Source organism: Melanostigma gelatinosum (assembly GCF_949748355.1).
Source record: "Melanostigma gelatinosum genome assembly, chromosome: 9".
Lineage (NCBI taxonomy): Eukaryota > Metazoa > Chordata > Actinopteri > Perciformes > Zoarcidae > Melanostigma > Melanostigma gelatinosum.
In genome coordinates this window covers 3,967,844-3,986,897 of record NC_136642.1, presented here as the reverse complement: position 1 = coordinate 3,986,897, position 19,054 = coordinate 3,967,844, and the positions used below count along the sequence as shown (strand labels likewise).

General features: G+C 43.8%; 1 protein-coding gene across 1 annotated transcript in view; it reads right to left on the bottom strand.

Moving 5' to 3' along the window:
* dgkb (diacylglycerol kinase, beta) overlaps positions 1–19,054 on the bottom strand; it is a 59,184-nt gene that overhangs the window by 21,622 nt on the left and 18,508 nt on the right. The window contains exons 10-20 of the mRNA XM_079275683.1: positions 18,646–18,763; positions 17,574–17,662; positions 17,154–17,270; positions 16,764–16,862; positions 15,949–16,050; positions 13,801–13,874; positions 13,136–13,210; positions 9,973–10,058; positions 9,279–9,368; positions 8,359–8,519; positions 1,363–1,427 (exon numbers count right to left, since the gene is read on the bottom strand). Coding sequence (XP_079131809.1) covers positions 1,363–1,427; positions 8,359–8,519; positions 9,279–9,368; positions 9,973–10,058; positions 13,136–13,210; positions 13,801–13,874; positions 15,949–16,050; positions 16,764–16,862; positions 17,154–17,270; positions 17,574–17,662; positions 18,646–18,763 — 1,076 coding nt within the window. The remainder of the gene's footprint in view (positions 1–1,362; positions 1,428–8,358; positions 8,520–9,278; positions 9,369–9,972; positions 10,059–13,135; positions 13,211–13,800; positions 13,875–15,948; positions 16,051–16,763; positions 16,863–17,153; positions 17,271–17,573; positions 17,663–18,645; positions 18,764–19,054) is intronic.

Genomic DNA, 19,054 nt, shown 5'->3' with positions numbered 1-19,054 from the left:
GTTTTATCACAAGCACTGAAAATACTTTTGCGAACTCTAAAACTCTATTTATTAGTTTTTAAATTCCTCACCAGCATAATTGTTGCCGATAAAATATCTCGTGAAGACTCCCAAAATCTATGTTCTATGTTTTATGATGTACATTTTTTTTCAAAATGTCTTTTACGAGTACAGATCACAGACCGTATATAAGAAGTGGACGTAGTCATCGAGACGTCACTCCATATTTGGACGGTGGAGGAGTGACGTAGAGACGCCGTATACGGCTCTGGTAGAACAGCGACCTGTATATCACAAGGTAGCCCCGCCCTAAAGCTTCCCTTGCTTTATGGTCCATTTTATTCTCAATGTGACAATAATCTACGAAATGAACATCACGCTGTATTGAAGAAGACTTGAAACTAGAGATTGAGACATCAACTCATGTTTACAATGTTTACTGAGGTAATAAATCAAGAGAGAAGTAGAGTCATTTTCTCATAGACTTCTATACAACCAGAGGAGTCGCCCCCTGCTGGCCATTAGAAAGAGTGCAAGTTTAAGGCATTTCTGCATTGGCTTCACTTTTTTCAGACCCAGAGGTTGCTGCCTGGTACAGATAGGACATCATTTGTCATCACTGGAACACCCAATTAAAACCAACTTACAGTTTCACAGGTTGGTTAATATTGTAGGTCGAGAGTTTGTCCAATTTCTGTAATTGCGCTCTTATTTTGATGAACCATTTCCGAGTCAGCAGGGTTTGAGTTTGAGTTTCAGAGACTTTGTTGTTGCCTTTTAAAGAATAAAAATAACAAATGAATAAGTAGGCCAGCATTTTAATGTTCAATACTTAAATTCTACTTTAAATTCTCAGGACAAAAATCATTTGCACGTCTGGAGTGGTTTCTGAATCTCAGGTTTCTTTTCAGTCATTCATTCGTGTTTTCGCCCTGCTTGAGTATTTCTTTCTTAGTTCTCTCTATTTCTCACTGAAGGCCCTTTGAACACAAAGTGTCATTGGCACCACTGCACTCTAAAACCCAGTACTTCCAATGGCTTGTGCCACCGTCTGATGTTGTTGTTGTCCGGATGGAAGCAGTACTTTAAGAATTATAGGGCTTATATACACGCTGTACAACGCGAGAGACATGTGTAGATAAAGAAATGGGGGGAAAAGGTGTTCAGATTTGTCATAAACCGGCAGAAAGATGGAAGACTAGTGACCCCCGGAGGAAACCGGGAGTGGGCAATGAATAACGTGAGTCTCCTGGGAAAACCAGGAGGGCAAGTGTGACTTCTTTTGCACCGATCATTGGAAACCTCTGGGTTACACACATTACCTTTTCTAGACTGACAAAAAATAACAAAAAGCAAACGTACCTGCTGTTGAACTTCTCAGGATGCTTCTCCCTCATAACATGGAAACGATGTGCGATGGAGGCGTCCTGAAACACAGAAACACATCGCTTCAGTGCAGCTGCAAGTGATTCTCACCTCCTCAAACTTTAAACATGCAGGTTGGGCCTCCTTGCCGTAATTACTCAAATTACTAACGTGTAAAGCTGCTCAATAGAAGCGTCACTATTTTGCCTTGACATTCAAAGCAACGTCTTCCTCATTGGGTAACTGTCCCAACCTCTCAGACAGTGCAGCTACACCTTGCGTGTCCCTTGTGTATATTTCTATCAGATGAAAGAAGATGTGTGCAGGAGGTGGCAGCGGGGCTGAACCTGGGATGGAGAGGTATTGACAGAACGCCTGATGAACAGCACGCCGTCGCCACACAGGCTAATTAATTAAACACACATTGTGAGTAATCACAGCTCCCAGCCAACCTACAGGGCGCTGCCGACACCACGGCAACCAAGTTGTTTTCTCTCCCCCTTCCTCCGCCTCCCCCCTTCTCTCTCTCTCTCTCATATGTATATATGTCACTCTCGACCTTCCTCTCGCCCTCCTTTCTGACTCCCCCGTCTCACCCTCGCTGTGCCCTGGGGCATGAAGGGCAGCCTCGTTGCAGCAGTTCTTGGTGTTACAGTGATACAGTTCATGTTACATGTGTTAGTGTGGTGTGACTGACGGAGACACTCCACCACGTACACCACCTCCATCTGGTGAGGCTGTTATCTGCTATTTAAGCGTCAACTTGCAGAATAAACAACCGAGCCGCCAGAAAAAACTTTTTTGTATTGTTGAAAAGTCTCAAGCCCAACCACACCCAACAGTGATGTCACGCTGTGCTGGAGTACACCTGCACGCCACAGCAGTCGGGTCACAAGTTCAACCACTGGAGCTCAGCGAGGACGAGATTCCGTGGAGGCGTTAAGTTAAGACAAGTTAGCAGGAGTATAGATTATACCAAACAACCCAACGTTCACATGGGCACCTGAGTGTACAGTTGCCAACCAAAACAAACAAAATCACTTAATTTCAGAAGCTAAGTAATCAATTAAAGGTCCAATGTGGAGGATTTAGTGGCCTCTAGTGGTGAGGTTGCAGATTGCAACCAACTAAATTCACCTCCGCTTCTTCCTCCCTGTCCAAGCATGTAGCACTACGGAGGCCTTCAGGTCACGTAAAACCGCGAGGTTCTGTCTCTAGAGCCGGTGTTTGGTTCATCTGGTCTGAGCTTCTTTAGAAACATGGCGGTGCAACATGGCCGACACCGTGAAGATGACCCGCTCCTGATGTGGATATGAAGGGCTCATTCTAAGCTAACGGAAACACAACAATTCTTCGTTTCAAGGCATTACGCGCTAATGAAAACATGGTTATGAACACCAGGAGTTAATTCAACTCTGTCTCCTGCTAAATTATGTTCAGCTAAACTGCACTTTCAATCACGGTTCGAGGGAAACGCTTTTTCTCCTGTAGCAGTGTCACGCAACCGGAAACGCGTGGTGAACGACGCTCCAAAACTACTTAGGATAAAACATCATGGTTTGGTTTAAAATCACTACGACAGTGGAACAAAATGAAACACAACAACAGTACTTGGTTCCCATGGGACACAAACAGCAGTCTCCTGGGGGGAAATCCTTCGTTTTCTGACCCATCCCTTGACTCTGACCTCCTCCTCCGCTGACTCATTTCAAACTTATTCATGATTTGTAAAAAGAAAACAGAATCCAAGTGTCAATAATGCATTTGAGATTTTAAGGAAGTTTAACTCAATAAATAATGTTGCGTTCATGAAATGTACTTCTTTTTCACAGAGAGGTGAAAGATGCGAGATTGGGAGCATTTGGAAAGCCTCTCAATCGGCGGCTCGCAGCTAACGGTGCTAACAACTGCAAAAGTGCCGACAGAGCTATGAGCATATGAGAGCAGTGCAAAGCGGCGGCCATGAGCCAACTAGTGGGGCACGGTGCACGAACACGCATGAACACGCACTAAAAGCACGCGCAGCCGGTCCGGCTCGTCAACAAAGAACGGAGACGCCAACAACACACACAGAGGGAGAGATATGACTCCACGATACATAGAATAGATGTTTGCTGCTATATTGATGCCCTGAATGTTAAATACAGCTCCTTTTAATTCATATCTTCAAATGAAACACCTTGTTCTTCATATCAGTTATGTCAATAAGTATGCAGAGGACCTCGCCAACAGATTGTAAAGTCTGAGGTAATGATCTACAGAGAGACGCTGAGATTTCCTTTAATTTACACTTCTGTCAGTGTCAGCAGGAAAACGCTGGCAAGGCCTTCGTGGAGAAAACAGTAAACAGCGATTTCAAGCAGCCGGCAGTGGATGAAGGCCTTTGTCGTTCTCTGTCGATGCAGCGTTTGTGTGCTTGAAGTGATGAAACTTCTAAAATGAACCAGCTCACAACATCACATGATGCTCAAATCAACATCACAATGAATATATATATATATATATATATATATATATATATATATATATATATATAATGTATTGTTGGGGCGTGTTAATGCATTTCATTCCTCATTAAAACATTTAAAAAGCTATTTATTTTTCAATATTTTGAATTGTTTACTTCCATTTTTAAATACATAATCACTTTTCAAAGACATGAGCAAAATTACAATTTATTGACGTTAAAGACATTAAAAACATCTGCCGCCTCTTTGAAAACGGGGACGAGTCGGTCGCAGCATCAACACCTGTCGGACACTCTCCCGTCCTCCTGACCCCCTCGCGGCAGCGAGACGTCGTCGGCTCACTCTCTCTCTCTCCCGCTAGCTGCCCTCAAATAATTACCAATGTAAAAATCTGGCACCCAAATTAATACAGGACATGTGTAATGTCCTCTCATAGCTCAAAGTTTAGTCCAATTATGAGTGGGCCCCAGCGGTTTGATGTGCCTTTCACTACGGCCGAGAGTAATGGCTTTGACAGGAGCGCCAGGGTCGTTAGGGCGACTGACTGCATTATGGTAGTGGAGTGCGCTCAGTGATTAGCTCTGTCTCTCACCCCTGGCCCTGATTGAGATCATTACACTTCAAGTCACTTCCACATCCTCCCAAAGGGATGGCGACCATTAATTCTCAAAGCAACCGGGCTGTGGCAGAAGGTTAGGTTGGAAGAATTTACCCCTCCCAAAAAAAGGGATGGTTTGGAAGAATCACCTGAGTTCTTGGATTGAAATGACTTGAACTGAAATGAGTTTCCGTTTGCTCGTGATTAGAGAGGAATGAGAGCAATCAGACGAATAGGAACGTAGAAGTTCTCTTTCAATGACTTCAGATTCAAGCGCACGTCGGCGGCGACTCTCTTGGTTGCGACGGCGTCATTACAGAAACAATCTACTCTCCATCTGCATAATCTCTGAGGTAATTACTAGCTTGACTTGTCGCGTAATCTTTATTGTGATTTTGTTTTTTTATGTTTTCGTTCCAACGGAAAGCTAAAAAAAAAAAAAAAAGATTTGATGGAAAAAAAATGTGTCACGAAAATATTATATCACACTCAAATCCCATAGAGAGCTCAAAGTCTCCTTAATCCCCCACGAACAACTTCATTTGTCATCATCACGCCTGCTGGGTGCTAATCCCGCTAACAGAGCACAGACAATGGGCCTTACAGTGACTTCATGACCCAGCCGGGCCAAAGCTGCTTCCTACGCTTCAGCAAGAAGGAATCAACCGCTGCCATTAAAGCAGGAAAACCTACTGCTGTCTCCAGGCTGTTGGAGCTTTCGTTAACTGCATGCATTTTAAAAAGTGCCATTAAAAGCCACAACATTTGGGGGGAATGTTTGCCTCCTAAGACAATAATTAAGTAACATCAACGCATCCTTCCTTTTCCAAAAGACTCCGCTGGAAGGGTTTTCTATCAGTTTCTACCAGCGGGTTACTCCTCTTCTTTGCTTGACTGATGGGTTTCCGCTCGTCTCCAGGTCCAGATACATTTTTGAGGTCAGCTACGTGTCGAGCTCCAAAGCGTCGTCATGACCGCGGTGCACATGACCACTAATCCCCCTGACACATGAAGAGGTTTGTCTGGTTGTACTAAGACATCATGGAGCTTCTCTAAATGCAGCAACTCTTTCAGCAAAATCCAGTGGTGGAAAAAGTATCTCGATCCTTTGTGTGTATACACACCATAAAAATACTCCACGCCAAGTACAAATCCTGCATTATGCCACTTGATACGCTGTTCTCCACTACATTTGTCCGACTGCTTTCGTTACTTTATAGATTGCAGTTGTACGTCCCCTTCCTGTTCCGTGAGGAACACTTGTTTCTAAAAAGTCTACTCGTTTTCAGCTTTGTCACGATGCATTTTCCAGCAAAAAAGTCGTTTATTTAGCTTAAGAAGTAAGACAATTTGCACATGTAGGAACACTTCACCTTCGGTTTATCACCAATACTCAACATCAACACATCTGGAGATACGTGGGTTCCACTGGACAGGAAGGGGAATATAAACACCTATAAAAACAATATGAAGAAGTGAGTGAAGTAACTGAAGTTGTCACAACACGTGCAATATTTACCTCTGAGATGTAGCGGAGTAGAAATGTGAAGTAAGCTCTCTGTGTTTCGCGGTATACCAGAGTTCAGTAAAGCCTCACTAATTCCTTCCGCACGGAAAATCTGTTGCCGTGGAACTTTGATGAGGAAACGTTTTGGATTTTTTCATACCGATAGTGTGACGCCACTTCGGCCATGCGGACACTCACAACCTCGAGCACCAATCACACTAAAACTTCATTGAATTTCTGAGGACGTACACAACCGATGCTCCAAACAGACACAAGGTACATGAGGCGGCCATCGTGCACACTCAGAAGCAAAGACAAAAGCAAGTGCATCTCTGGTTTATGCTGGATTTTTACTAAAATAACCAGAAATCTAAATTTTTCCAGCTCCGACTCCCTTCACCTTGTTTCCGAAACACACACACTTATTTTCTGTGTTTTTAAAATGGTGTATAAATAAGGCCAACAGCAGCTCGGACCCATTCCAAGACAATGCACTAAAGCAACGTGTCCTCTCACAGCGGTTCGCATGATATCGTACCAAAAGTTACTCCTCGTTTTTCGTGCGTTTTCCTACGAAAGCCTGCAACACGTGGACATTTCCACTCGTGATGCATCCGCTCTTTTCAAAACAAACAGGAAACAACTCAGTGAGGTTTAGGCAACAAAGATACTTGGTTGTCTTGGGGAAAAGTTTGTCATTTGGGATGAAATAACTATGTGTGTGTTTTTGCGGTCATACAAAATCATTTTATCTACAAATTCCGGCGTGTTACTTTTTGCAGGTATAGCTACGAATGCTTGAGAACAGCGTGAATGAACGTATAGAGGAAGTGTCGTTTGAGACATGTTTTTAACATCTATACTGGCAAATGAATGCACTCGGACATCAGGATGAATGCGGAGGGATTTATTTCCCACTGTAACCACTTAGCCCCGTATGTTCTGCAGACGCGATGACAGCCGGTGTTCTCCGCTAACAAGACCCGTCCGCTAAAGTCCTCCGACATCGTCATTAGGGGCCCGGGCTGGAGGTGTTATTCAACTAACATTTGTGAGGCCATGCATCACTTATGTCGCCGCCGCAGTCTGTGCGAACCTCACGACGTCGAGTGGCTCCCTCCTCTGCCACCTGCAAATGTCAATTACCATATTTCCCCCTGACATTTATCAGTAATGGCTAACATGAGCTACGTGAAATCAGTGTCATTATGCTGGAGATGGACAGGAGGGGGGGTGCTGACGGCTTATGAAGGCCTGTTTATCAATCAGAGGTGGTTGACGCTTGAGCACATCTCAATAAAGACCGAACCAGAATGTGATCAGAACAAATGAATGGACTGATTATGCCGTGACTGCAGGTTGCTTTATTTTATATCTATCTTTAAATAACCGAACCAAGAGTTGTTGACAAAGGGAGTTGAACTTTCAGTGCGTCACTCCAACCTCCTTCTGTTCTGTTGGGCACCGTTAGGCTGTTTACTGCCACCTCTGCGATCCTGCGGCTGAGACTTTGGCACCACGATTAAACTTAACTTTGGTGTGAAAGGTTTGAGGAGCTGCCATATGCTCCTTCCTCCTGCAGCAGTGCCATCACTGTAACCGTGCAGTCAGTCAGGTAAGGTCTGTGACGCAGACGTTCCATAGCGAGAGGTGAAGTCTGCCGTGAAATGTAGCTCCGAATACATCTTAGAAACATGAGCGGGATGTGACAGAAGAGGTGCTCCAGCTGTACTGCTTTTTGTTCCATGATGGTTCAACCGTTAATAAGATTATGAGGACATTAAAGAGGTCAATAACCTTCTTTGTGCTGTTGTACACTTTAGATTAGCATTTGCAGGGAAAAATAGATACACGTTTGTTAAAATACCTAAATGTACTTGATGCTATTTTAACAACTGGATCAAAAGTAGTTTATCTGACTATACACGACTACATCTACTACACGACACTAAATATTTTGTGAACAAAGAAAATAATGAATGAAATACTTTTTTAAATTTTGTTTTTAATTTGGAGTAATTTAACATATTTAATCGTTGGTGTTTACATGATTGTTTGTTGTATTGGTATTATTATGACACAATGTTTTACTTACTGCTACTTTACATTGTAGTAAAGGTGCTTTACAATAACAAATATTATACGATTTAACTATTTTCTCATAATTGAAGTATGAGGAGAAAAAAAAGGTGGAATATTTTCATTTTTATTTCTTTCTCAGAAAACACAATGTTGGTGCAGATATTAGCCGGGTTTTTCTACTTGGGAGTGGAAGCGAGACTCGCCATCGTTCTGATCGTCGATCGTTGTGCACAGCTACACATTACTAACTCAACAAGGAGAGTTATGAAGAGGTATAAAAAATATGTATAAAAAGATGATCGTCTCATCAGTCCCGTGGTTACTGGAGTCCGACTCACCACTCCGATGGAGAAGTAGTTGTTCACGATGCTGTAAGGCACCGGGTCCCCTCGCTCCTCCTTGTCGGTGGGCGTGACGTCGATCTTCCAGCGATCCAGCATCATCTCTGAACTGTTCTCGATGTCGCGCATTATCTTCAGGAGGCTCTCGCCCTCATAGCCTCGGGACGACAAACCACGAGATGTGTGTTACAACGTGTCGAGAACAACCTTTTACGAAATGGCTGATGCTTTGAGGTGACTAATGAGTGAGAACTACCTCTGATTTCTTCCAGGTTTATTGATTTTTAGGGCTGATATAAACAGCTTTTTTTATAGACTTCTAACCAGAGCAAGGGAAAGAAATGCTGATACTAATAATCACTCAATGTGAAAATAAATAACTTTTTATCTTTAACTATCTAATGTAACTAATTTAGCGCTAAAGAGTTTGTCCTTAAACGTATTGAAAGTGTGTTTCAAAGCAAGAGTTTCATGAGACTTTTCCAAATGTATTTAGAGAACAAAGGGGAACACAGAATATTTGTAATTTTAAAAAACATATTTTAGTCCAATGAAAGCAAATATTGGCTTTAAAATAGTTTCCACTGAACTGCTCCCCATGTTGAGTCTAGGGGTCACCAGTGGGTCTCAAACCCCTCGTAGTGTAATTTAGCATGAAGTTTAAACAATCAGTAGATTAATCGCTCAGTTGATGGATTACTTTGACAATCAAATCATTGTTTAAGTCATTTCTCAAATGTGAAAATCCGTTGCTTTTCTCCGTTTATTCACATGATCGCAAACTACCTCTTTCTACTTGAAACGATGTTGATTGTAATATTTACGCTGGGTTAAAGTATGGTATATTCTTTAACGATGGATGTAATGAGGAGAACCGAGGCCATGCATTTCACTGCGACGATACTTTCCGTCAGTACCTCCTCCCCATCGCAGACATCTTGCGAGGTCGTTGCCCGTGCCGAGGGGAAGTATGCACACTGGGGGGTTCCTGTCCAGGTTGGCCTTATCTGGAACAGCGGGACAAATATCACAACACCATACCAAACAAGGCCGCACCAAGGAATCAAAACGCTGGGCGAATACTTGCAAAGGAAGCATCAAATCCGTTTTGCAGCCCCCACTTGTACAACTAGTCAACATGAGCGTCCAGTCGTACAGTCTATTTCAAGACATGGTTATTACCTCTCTTTGTTTTGATTGATAAAAAATTGAGGCAATTTTTCCGAAGCCAGAACACGTCTTCAAGACCAAATAAAGAAGGCCAGGTGGGTTTTTTTTTTTTTCCTCCCTTCAAATGATGACTTGTATGTTGTTTTCCAACTCACGTAATCATCCCACTTTACCAGCCTCGATTACGCAGGCTCGGACGTAATGAAAGTGTTTATGTACAAACCATAAAGTACGCTTTACTACCTCAGGCCTCACAGCAAGAGCTGCTGCTGGCTGAGAAAAACTAATAACAAATGCAATTTTTCTCCCCCCCCCCCAAAAATAGAAATGGAGCGTTTAAGTTCCACCTCAGGAGGTCTGAGAGTCTGTAAAGTCAGTCATTTGAAATAATTAACAGCACCAGATTGTTGCGGTTATTTAAATGTACGATATGTTCTGTACCTATGAAGTCCAGGATCCAGCCCACGGTGCCGTCCCCCCCGCAGGCCAGCACTCTGAAGTCAGGAACGTCTCTGAAGAAGTTCAGCCTGCAAACAAACACTGCACATCACCAACACTACGAGATGCCGCTCACTTTGGATCTCACAGTGTAACTGTGTCATGAAAGACACGTTATCTACACATACATGTTCTGTGCTTATTTACAAATCATCAACGCACACACACACACACACACACACACACACACACACACACACACACTGCAGTGTTTGCAAAAATACTGCAAAATCAGTATTCTTCTGAACTTATTAAGACCTAATATATAGAAAGACATTGAAGCGATAACTCTCCTGTTTGCCACAAACTGATCTTAAACATTTGATGAAGTCGACAAAATACAGAAATGAATATTACACCAAATAAGGACATATTTCTGTTGAAATATGTTTCTCCATACTTGTGCAACCTCGTGAGAACAACTCCAACAACAGAAAGGAGGGTAGTGCAGCATCAATGACAATGCAAATAACAAGCAGACATACAGACAGTGTGTAGGATTTAGTGGCAGTTAGGTTGCAGATTGCAACAGTCTGAAAATAAAACCTCCGCTCACTCCTCCCTTCACAAGCCTGTAGGAGAACTACGGTGGCCTTCAGGTAAAAAGGCAAAAGGCTCTCTCTAGTCAGTGTTTGGTTTGTCCACTCTGGGCTGCTGTAGAAACACGGAGGGGCAACACGGTCTAGTTTGAGGTGATTATTGATTCATGAAAACATAGTATTGAATATTATTTTCCATTTCTGCCAATAAATCCTACACACTGCTCCTTTAAAACATGTTTGCAGCTGTGGTAATGGTAATGTTTCATTTCCTGGGGCATTAGGTTTAAGATTGGTCAATCAGTTGCTCGGATTAGTTGGTTAAATGACTCCATTAAGTGCTGAAGAAGGCACCTTGTTGCTGAAACGTCCCTCCGTGGAATACATCCTGTGCTGCGTCAACATCCTTCTGTGTGTTCCCACTTCCTTTTCAAGTGTGATACTTGTTATGCTCCCTCATGTCATATTGTACAACAAGGAATGAGTCATTCCTTTTCTTTCAGGTCAAAGATATGATATGGTTTGATCGGGTGTTAAAATAAATGACAATTACTTCAAACATATCAGCTTTTCTCCCACCGATGAAAGAGTGTCGAGTGTTCACATGACAGATCTGTGTGCGATCATATCCTCGAGCCCACGGCGAACCCCCTCTAATCCCACACAACAACACATGTCGCACTGACAATAACTCATTCGACGAGCTAGCCCGCCTGTTGGAGGGCTAATTGGATCATGACAGGCAATGTTCAGTCCAACTTCTTCCGTTCCTTCACAATAACACAGCCCTAACTGAATGAGCCAGCCTCCGAGCCTCGTATGGCGGGTAAATGATTCGCTCAATTACTCTCCAACTGGGACCGCAAACCGCATTAGACGCAAAACAGACGGCCGCGAACATGAAAGGCAACTTTGGGGATATTTAAATACCAAGAAACAAAACACTTAATTTGCCGTGATCGCATTAGCGAGGCTGCTAATTGACAGCAGCGCGTGCGGCTGCTATCGGCCTGCAGTGTCCGCCGGTGACCGTTCACCTCTCTAATGTTGCCGGCGGTGCGTACACGTGACGAAATATTAACACGGTTACACCGGGGCGAGGTCATCTGGAATGCTGTCAGCTCTGAGGAGAAGCTCTGGCTTCAGCTCCAGTCAGGCGATGTCCCGGGCCACGTGCGGGGACATCGAGGGAAGAGAGACAAACCAGTGGACACAAGGTCAGCCCTCCCAAAAAAAATGAAAAAACTTGGGTGCTGCATCGGCGCAGACAGAAACAACCTCTGAGGAGGTTGTGTGCCGCTGTGTATTTATTTTGTACAAGCCACAAAGAGCCTGTGTTTCAGATCTAATCAAAGCCAAACAACGTGGCGGCACGGCGGAGAGCCGGTCCTGTATGTTGTGCGCCGCCAAAGTGGCGAGGGAGCCTTATGCATGTAAATGATCCATTCATTTTCTTAATCACAGACGTGCCCGCCGGCGCCCGCACCTACGGCCCGCGGTGAGCTGCTCGTCTGTATGCGTGAACACATGTGGGACGGGGAGAGTGTCACCCCGTCTCCATCCGTCAGTCATCGGTGTCACCCGCTCTCCGTGCACATGCAGGCTTATGCATATGGACCAGGCTGCAGCACGATGCCGTCCTCTCCAGGACTGCTGACGAGTGAGCCCACCTCATTTGTGTCGGCGCCGCGTGAGGGAAGCGAGCGAAGGGGCTAATATTCAAGGCCCTCTCTTGCATGTGATGGAGGTTATTATGTGAGCAGCGTTTGTAAACACAAGATCATTAGCAGATACTGTATGATTTGTCTTTCTTCGCTTATTTCTATTGAGATGTTTACGACTGTTCACGTCATAATTAGGGTTTTAAAAACACATTGGAAGATTAATGTATAATAAACTACATTTCGCTAGAGTCATTTCTAAATTTGCTGCCTGAAAAATGTTGCACCAACATACATTTTCTTTAGCAGGGCCTTTATTCTCAGTTTTGTGTTTTTTTTATTTAAATAAATAAAATAAAATAAACTATAGGAAAAGCAAAAATGTATTTTAGAAATGTGTTTTAAACACGCTGTAACAACATGTTTTGTTCTCTCCATGTAGTTGCATGCACCAATTCATTGATATATTACATCCAATATCGTTGTTCAACTTGTAATAAAAACATTTGAGTTACAAACAAAAGTCCACACTTTTCCTGAAAGCGACAGTGTGTCGGATTTGGTGGCATCTAGTGGTGACGTTGCAGAATGCAACCAACTGAATGTAAAACAGTGGCAACTCTGTTCGTCGCACTCAAGGAACATCCTTACTGGTATAAAAGAGCAACAGAAGTAATGCGGCGGCTAATTCTGCTAAAAGAGCCCCAGAAATGCTACACACTGTATTTTTACAGAGCAGTATTGTATACTTCTACTTTTAGACATACTTCCTCCACCACTGCTTATGGCCAGTATGAACAGGAGGAATGATAACAGCAAGATGTACTGCTTTAATGCGTATATTTGCACCTGTTGCTGATTAAATCTTTGCTGTAAGTGATGTTGATATCTAGAAACATGACGTACCCTGGCATGGGTCCATTCTTGGCCAGGTTGTACACTTGCCTCGGGTTCAGAAGATACTGGAACTTTCTGAAAATCCTGCAGGAGTGAATATGCAGACAGATCAGACACAAAGTCAAGACAACAAACAGAAAGTCAAACATTCAAAGATGATAAACTAAAGCACAGATCACACTTTGAAGTGGATTTAGTGTCAGATTCTGTCCTAAGCGCCGGCGTCCAATCAGAGCGGGACAAGGCAGCGGACTGGGCAGCAGGGTGGGACATACCCAAAGACATACCCTCGAGGAGAAACCATTAGAAAGACTAATTCATTTTAATTTCAATTTCATTACATCAACTGGCTGAAGTCATATTTTGATCTCATAATTTAAACAAATGAGGGGCCGGCGTAATAAGGAGCGAATGAATATGTTTCAGTAATAACCCAATTAGCCCTGGGTTAAAGGAGGGGGCCCGGCCTGATGCGACAGCGAGGAGGGTGTCTGCGGAGAGCCGGCGGTGAAGGCGGTCGGCGCTTCCAGGGTCGACGTCCTCGTGGTTCTTATTCGACTAAGTCAGCCAGAGGCACTTGGCAGCCAGAGGCCGCGCCGCCTCCTTCCCTCTGCGATGGAGGAGCGGCGCTTCAGAGGCCTCTTGTAGCATGTTGAGACCGATTGTGTGCTTACCTCTCTCCCTGCTTCCCCCCGCTCTTCGGATTGACGAACACTAGCAGAGGATGAGTGCCCTCTATTGTTGTGATCTGAATGGGAGATGTCAAAACAAACCGTTGGTGTTTGGAGACTGCAGGATGCTTCACAGGAATTCACTTTCAAGCCACATCCTTTTCCTTTTTCACATCGAGTCTACGCAGCACTTCCAAGCAGTGCCAGTCATCCGATTCATTTCATAGCTTTCCTGTTTCATGGATGCACGAGCGGTACCGGGATGTACGGCAAAGTGTGGGCGCGCAACATTTTCTGTGCCCGAGTCCAAATCTAATCTTGTGTTAATTATAATATCCAATTATGAAAAGGAGAACAGTGATAAAAATGTATTTCCACAGTGAAAATTTTGAAAATAAATCACATAAATGTTCTTTTTCTGATTAGCTGAAGTAGTATATTCAAGGAATCCTATAAAAAGATTTTTAAAAAGCAATGTATGAGTCCGTATGTACTTTACGACTTTCCCTATATGTCTGAGGTGCTCAGCCGCAGTCAGTCTTCCTGAAGGTAAACATCTGTAACATCAGCTCACAATATATTTAGTTTAACTTAAAAAAGGCTGATATTTCTTACAACAGCTGGGCACTGCAGTGTTTATCAAACGTGACAGAGGAAGAAGATATCACAGTTCTTGTTTATTTTTGTGACGAAAATGAAGAATAATAAAAAGATAAAGAATACACAAACTAAATGTTGTGCATTTGCTCCAGTTGTGACCCGAAGTGTAGCAGAAATGAAGGTTTGTATCAGACGTTGTGGTGGCAAATGATATCGGATGCAGGCCGGGTTTCAGTGAGCAGACGTACAGTTCAGTAGAACAACCCATCCATCTCTCGGCCAATCAATACTCTCAACCTGATAAATCATGATTCACAATTCAGTCGTAATAGTCATTTGTCACCGCTTCCTAATTGGCAGGGCAGTTTGTCTCGTGCGACGGGTTTTTTCTTCTTCTTTCGGACGGACAGAAACACGCGGCGGTGCCGGAGGCCGGACTCACAGAGCGCCACGCAAACGAAGCTCTAATCCGGCGGCGCCCCGTTTGAATCGGGCCCCTTGGCGAGACAACTGGCCCCGTGCTCTCCCTGACACAGATGAAGCGCTTAACTCCCCCTGTCTGCTATCCCAGCAGGCCGAGGGTGAATTAATGAGCTCCCCCGTCCTGTCCGGAGTGATCCATTACTTCCTGTAATTATAAATAATAACCTTGATTATTACGCTGGTTAGCCGGCGAGAGGCATTAGATGGATGTGCCCGGGATATGATTCATCAGATTTCTCTCCCAGCCACGCGCAGACGAGCAGTCGCCACAGACAGCGTGCCGGCTGACAGATATGAGAGGCGATCTGAGCGGACTGGGCTCTGCTGCATGATACCGATTACCAGCAGTCCCGTCATGTGACCAACTGCAGAGGCTCACTTCAACATGAATACAAATACTAAAGGCTGCTGCTTTACAATTGGTGCAGACTGCAGCAGAGACAAATATGTCCAGTTCTGTGCGTTGGTTTTAAATTTAAATTTCTGATTATTTTCACAACTTTTAAACCCTTTTATTCTGCACCAAGCTGCCTCAGATCAGATGTTGTCAAAAGTTCAGGCTGTTTTTGAATGTTTTAGGGACGAACTCCTGCTCTGATCAGATCAGCTGAGTCACAGACGCATCATTTTTAAAAATCATTTAAAATCGTTCCTGTTTTCTATCTTCTTTTTAACGTTTGGCCCTCATTGGACCTCTGTTTTTGAAAGGCGCTATGAAGACAAAGTGGACTCAGTACTGAAGTTGTGACTCATTTCACGACTTGTTCCGACAGTAGATGAATACATATCTGGTGGAATATGTCCAGGCTGAAATGTGCATTCGATTTCACATCTAAATGTTTTGTAAAATCTTAAAAGGTGGTTCTCATATCCAATTCTCTCACCACAGTGTAACCGTATTATCACTGGACAGAAGTGTTATGAAAGGAAAGCTTGAGATCAATACTGGTTTGGATGAAACTTAAGTGATCCGTGTGTTTGACACTGGAGCGGTGCGGTGTGACGAAGCTATATTCTATGTATTCTAATGGAAGCAGGAGAACAGAACACAGGCAGCATCAGACTCACCTGCAGTCCTTGGCCGTCCACTGTGACGGAGTTGGCTCTCTGCATCTTCGCTCTGCTCGGCTGGCTGGCCCGGGAGTCCTTCCTCAGCGTCGACTGTCTCTCCTGAGGGTCGAACAGCGGATCCATCAATGAGCTGGTTTCCACCACTAAAGACTTCAACTCTTACAAAATGATTCATTACACAAATTCAAAGAAAGGAATGGCACTTTTGAAAAAAATAACCTTTTTTTCCCGGTTTTACTTCATTTAAGTCTGAAAACTTAAATACGAGATTCTTCTCTGTATTTTATTCACGTTTTTTGTGACAATCGTCGAAGCCTGTCGGCGGATTTGTTGGATTTGTTGGACACTGAGGTCACAATGTTGACATTTTATTTCATGAATTTTAGCGAACAAATCAATAAATAACAAACAAATGATTTCGTATCTTCCTGGCACAAAGCTCTGAAACAGCTGAGGAAAAGGAAAACAAACCACTTTGTTGTACGAGGTCATAATTTCTCAATAATTCATTCATCCAGAAAGTTAATCTGGTTCTGGTTGCAGCGTTGTAAAGTTCAGAGACGGTGGTTTGAGTTTCCATCAGCAGAAGTCAAAATGATTACACAAGGATAATCTAGATTTTAGACAGAGCCTTTTCCCCTGAAATACACGTGCACCATTTTGGTAATAATCTCGGGAAATAAAAAAAACAAAATAATAAAGCGTTGCCATTTCAGAGCTCAGTGGGCGAACGGAGGCTGATGATTGCATCCTCGGGTACCACGGTGTCGAACAAGGTTAGCCTCCGTCAGCCACGAGGAGCCGAGTCTTACCAGGACCACGGGGCAGATGGAGTTGGGGGGCAGGATGTGATCCTTCAGGGGTCCGCAGTCACACTCGGGTTTCACGTGGGAGGCGCACTTGTTATGGAGCTGGAGGAGGTCGCAGCCGTTAGTTAGCAGCCGGCTTGCGTCACAAACACACACATGCTAAAGTTGTACACTTCCAGGTACATGCTCGAAGATTTATTTGCGTTACACGTGTCGTTGCTTCGGTTTTCAGTTCTATTAACTTGCAACCACAAACAAGTGTTTTCAGGGTGTAAATTGGTGGGATGACTTGTGAGGCATCCGAGGTGCTAAAACGAAATCCTAACAAAAAAAACAAGAAACAGTGGGAATATAATGAGGAGGTGAGCTGCCTCTCCTCGGGTGGCGGCTTACCGTGATTTGACACCACACACAGTGGAGCCCAGTCAGGCCCTGGTAACACTTGATGGTTTTGTGACACTTGTCACACTTGGTGGGGCAGTTCCCTTCCACCCAGAAATGATGCATTACCTGCGGAGAGAGAGGTGAGAAAAGAGACACGGTGCAGAAAAACAAGATGTATACAAAGGCACAAGTGACACAACAATTAAAGAAAGCAAGACGGAGAGAAAAGAAAGCACAGCAGAGAGGCAGGAAGGCCCAACAAACGCGGCTGTGGGTCTTTTAAAGCAGGCTTGTCCTGGTGATTAGCAATGCTTAGTAGCAGATTGAGATGTTTAAATTCCAGTAGAAGAAGACAGGCCCTCATCCTGAGCCCCGTGGAGCAGCGCGGATCCAAGCGTGCCGACTGCTCAGCACTCCAATTGGACGCACCTCTGTGTTTTTCTTGGACTTGACATATGTTTTGATGCAAGACGGCGGAGCGCGAGCCACGCAGCGCTCGTGGACTGTGTACTTGCAGACTGGGGGGGAAAGAAAGAACAAAAAAAACATTTTAATTTAAGACTTTCAACTTGGAGAAGACGGAACACAGAGGAAAGGAGAAGAAAACAACAGTGCTACAAGTGCTTTACACCAGGGTTTGAGTAATGCGTTTGTGAAAACAGCTTCTGTGGAGGGTGTAGAGTTGGATGCACTGTAGAAAAAAAAGCCAGTGAGTAATGAGATCAGAATTATATCGAATAAAGTTTCCTTTGTTAAGACTGGAGCGCCTTGGTTGTCTTCTTTTCAGTTGAAAACCATTATTTGACGCTGGAAACGCAGACTTATTAAACCTCTTTTAAAAAGGCCAAGTAAAAAAATAAGACTCCATTATTGTCGCGTAAATTTGACTCCAGAGTAACATATTCATAATATGTCAAGGCAACACAGAGAAACTGTATTTGTAAAGCCTCTTTCAAAAACAGGGTTGCAAAGCTCGTCACAAATACGCTACAAAATAACAAGAAACAAAAAGAAGAGGTTCATAAAAATGAGTTTTAAGAAGCGATTTAAAAGAAACCAACGAATCCCAACAGGAAGAGTATTCCAGAGTTGTAGGGCCCTCAAAGCAAAATCAGAGTCTCCTTTACTTCATGGTGGGTAAAAGTAATGAGCAGAACCTTGAAGTTGACTGGCTAAAACAAGGCTTGTATGATCTGTTGATTGTTGTCTTGCTGAAGCGTTTTGTAGAAGCTGAAGGCGTGAATGTGCTTCATTCTTGACACACGTAAAATCGTCTCATGCGTTTGACAGTCAGAGGACGACAGCAACGATCTCATGATTGCAAACATTCAAAGTTGATAAAAACAGGACTGAACTAGCTTCTAGACACGATCATCAAAGGTTCAACTGAAATGGAAGATAACTCAACACATTTCTAGCTTTACCAACAGCTTGTTTAGCAAACGTGTCACTGGAAATCAATGCGTCCGTCGAACCCTGAGCGCTGAGTGAATGAACTCACAGGAGCAGCAGAGTCCCTGCTTCCCGAGTCCGATCAGCATGTTGAGGCACAGGTTACAGTAGGCCGGCTTGTTGAAGTGCTTCAGTCGCCACACGTGTTGCCCGTCGTCTTTGACATTCTGCAGACACACAAAACATATGACTTGATTGACCGATTGACTGCGTCACCGCATCGTTTCGTATTCTGACGGGAGAATCACCAGCTGATCATTTCACTCGTGTATTTGTCAGTTCGCTCGATGAGTGTCTCACGTGTTGTATTTTTTCCAGTTCTTCCGACTGGGAGGAAGTTTTGCTGCCTTCCCTTAGTGGTAATATTCATTCATAAAAGAAATGACACCATGGGGGGGGGGGGGGGGACTTCTGCTGAAGCTGGTCAAATGGTTCCATCTAGTGGAGGAACTATGAGC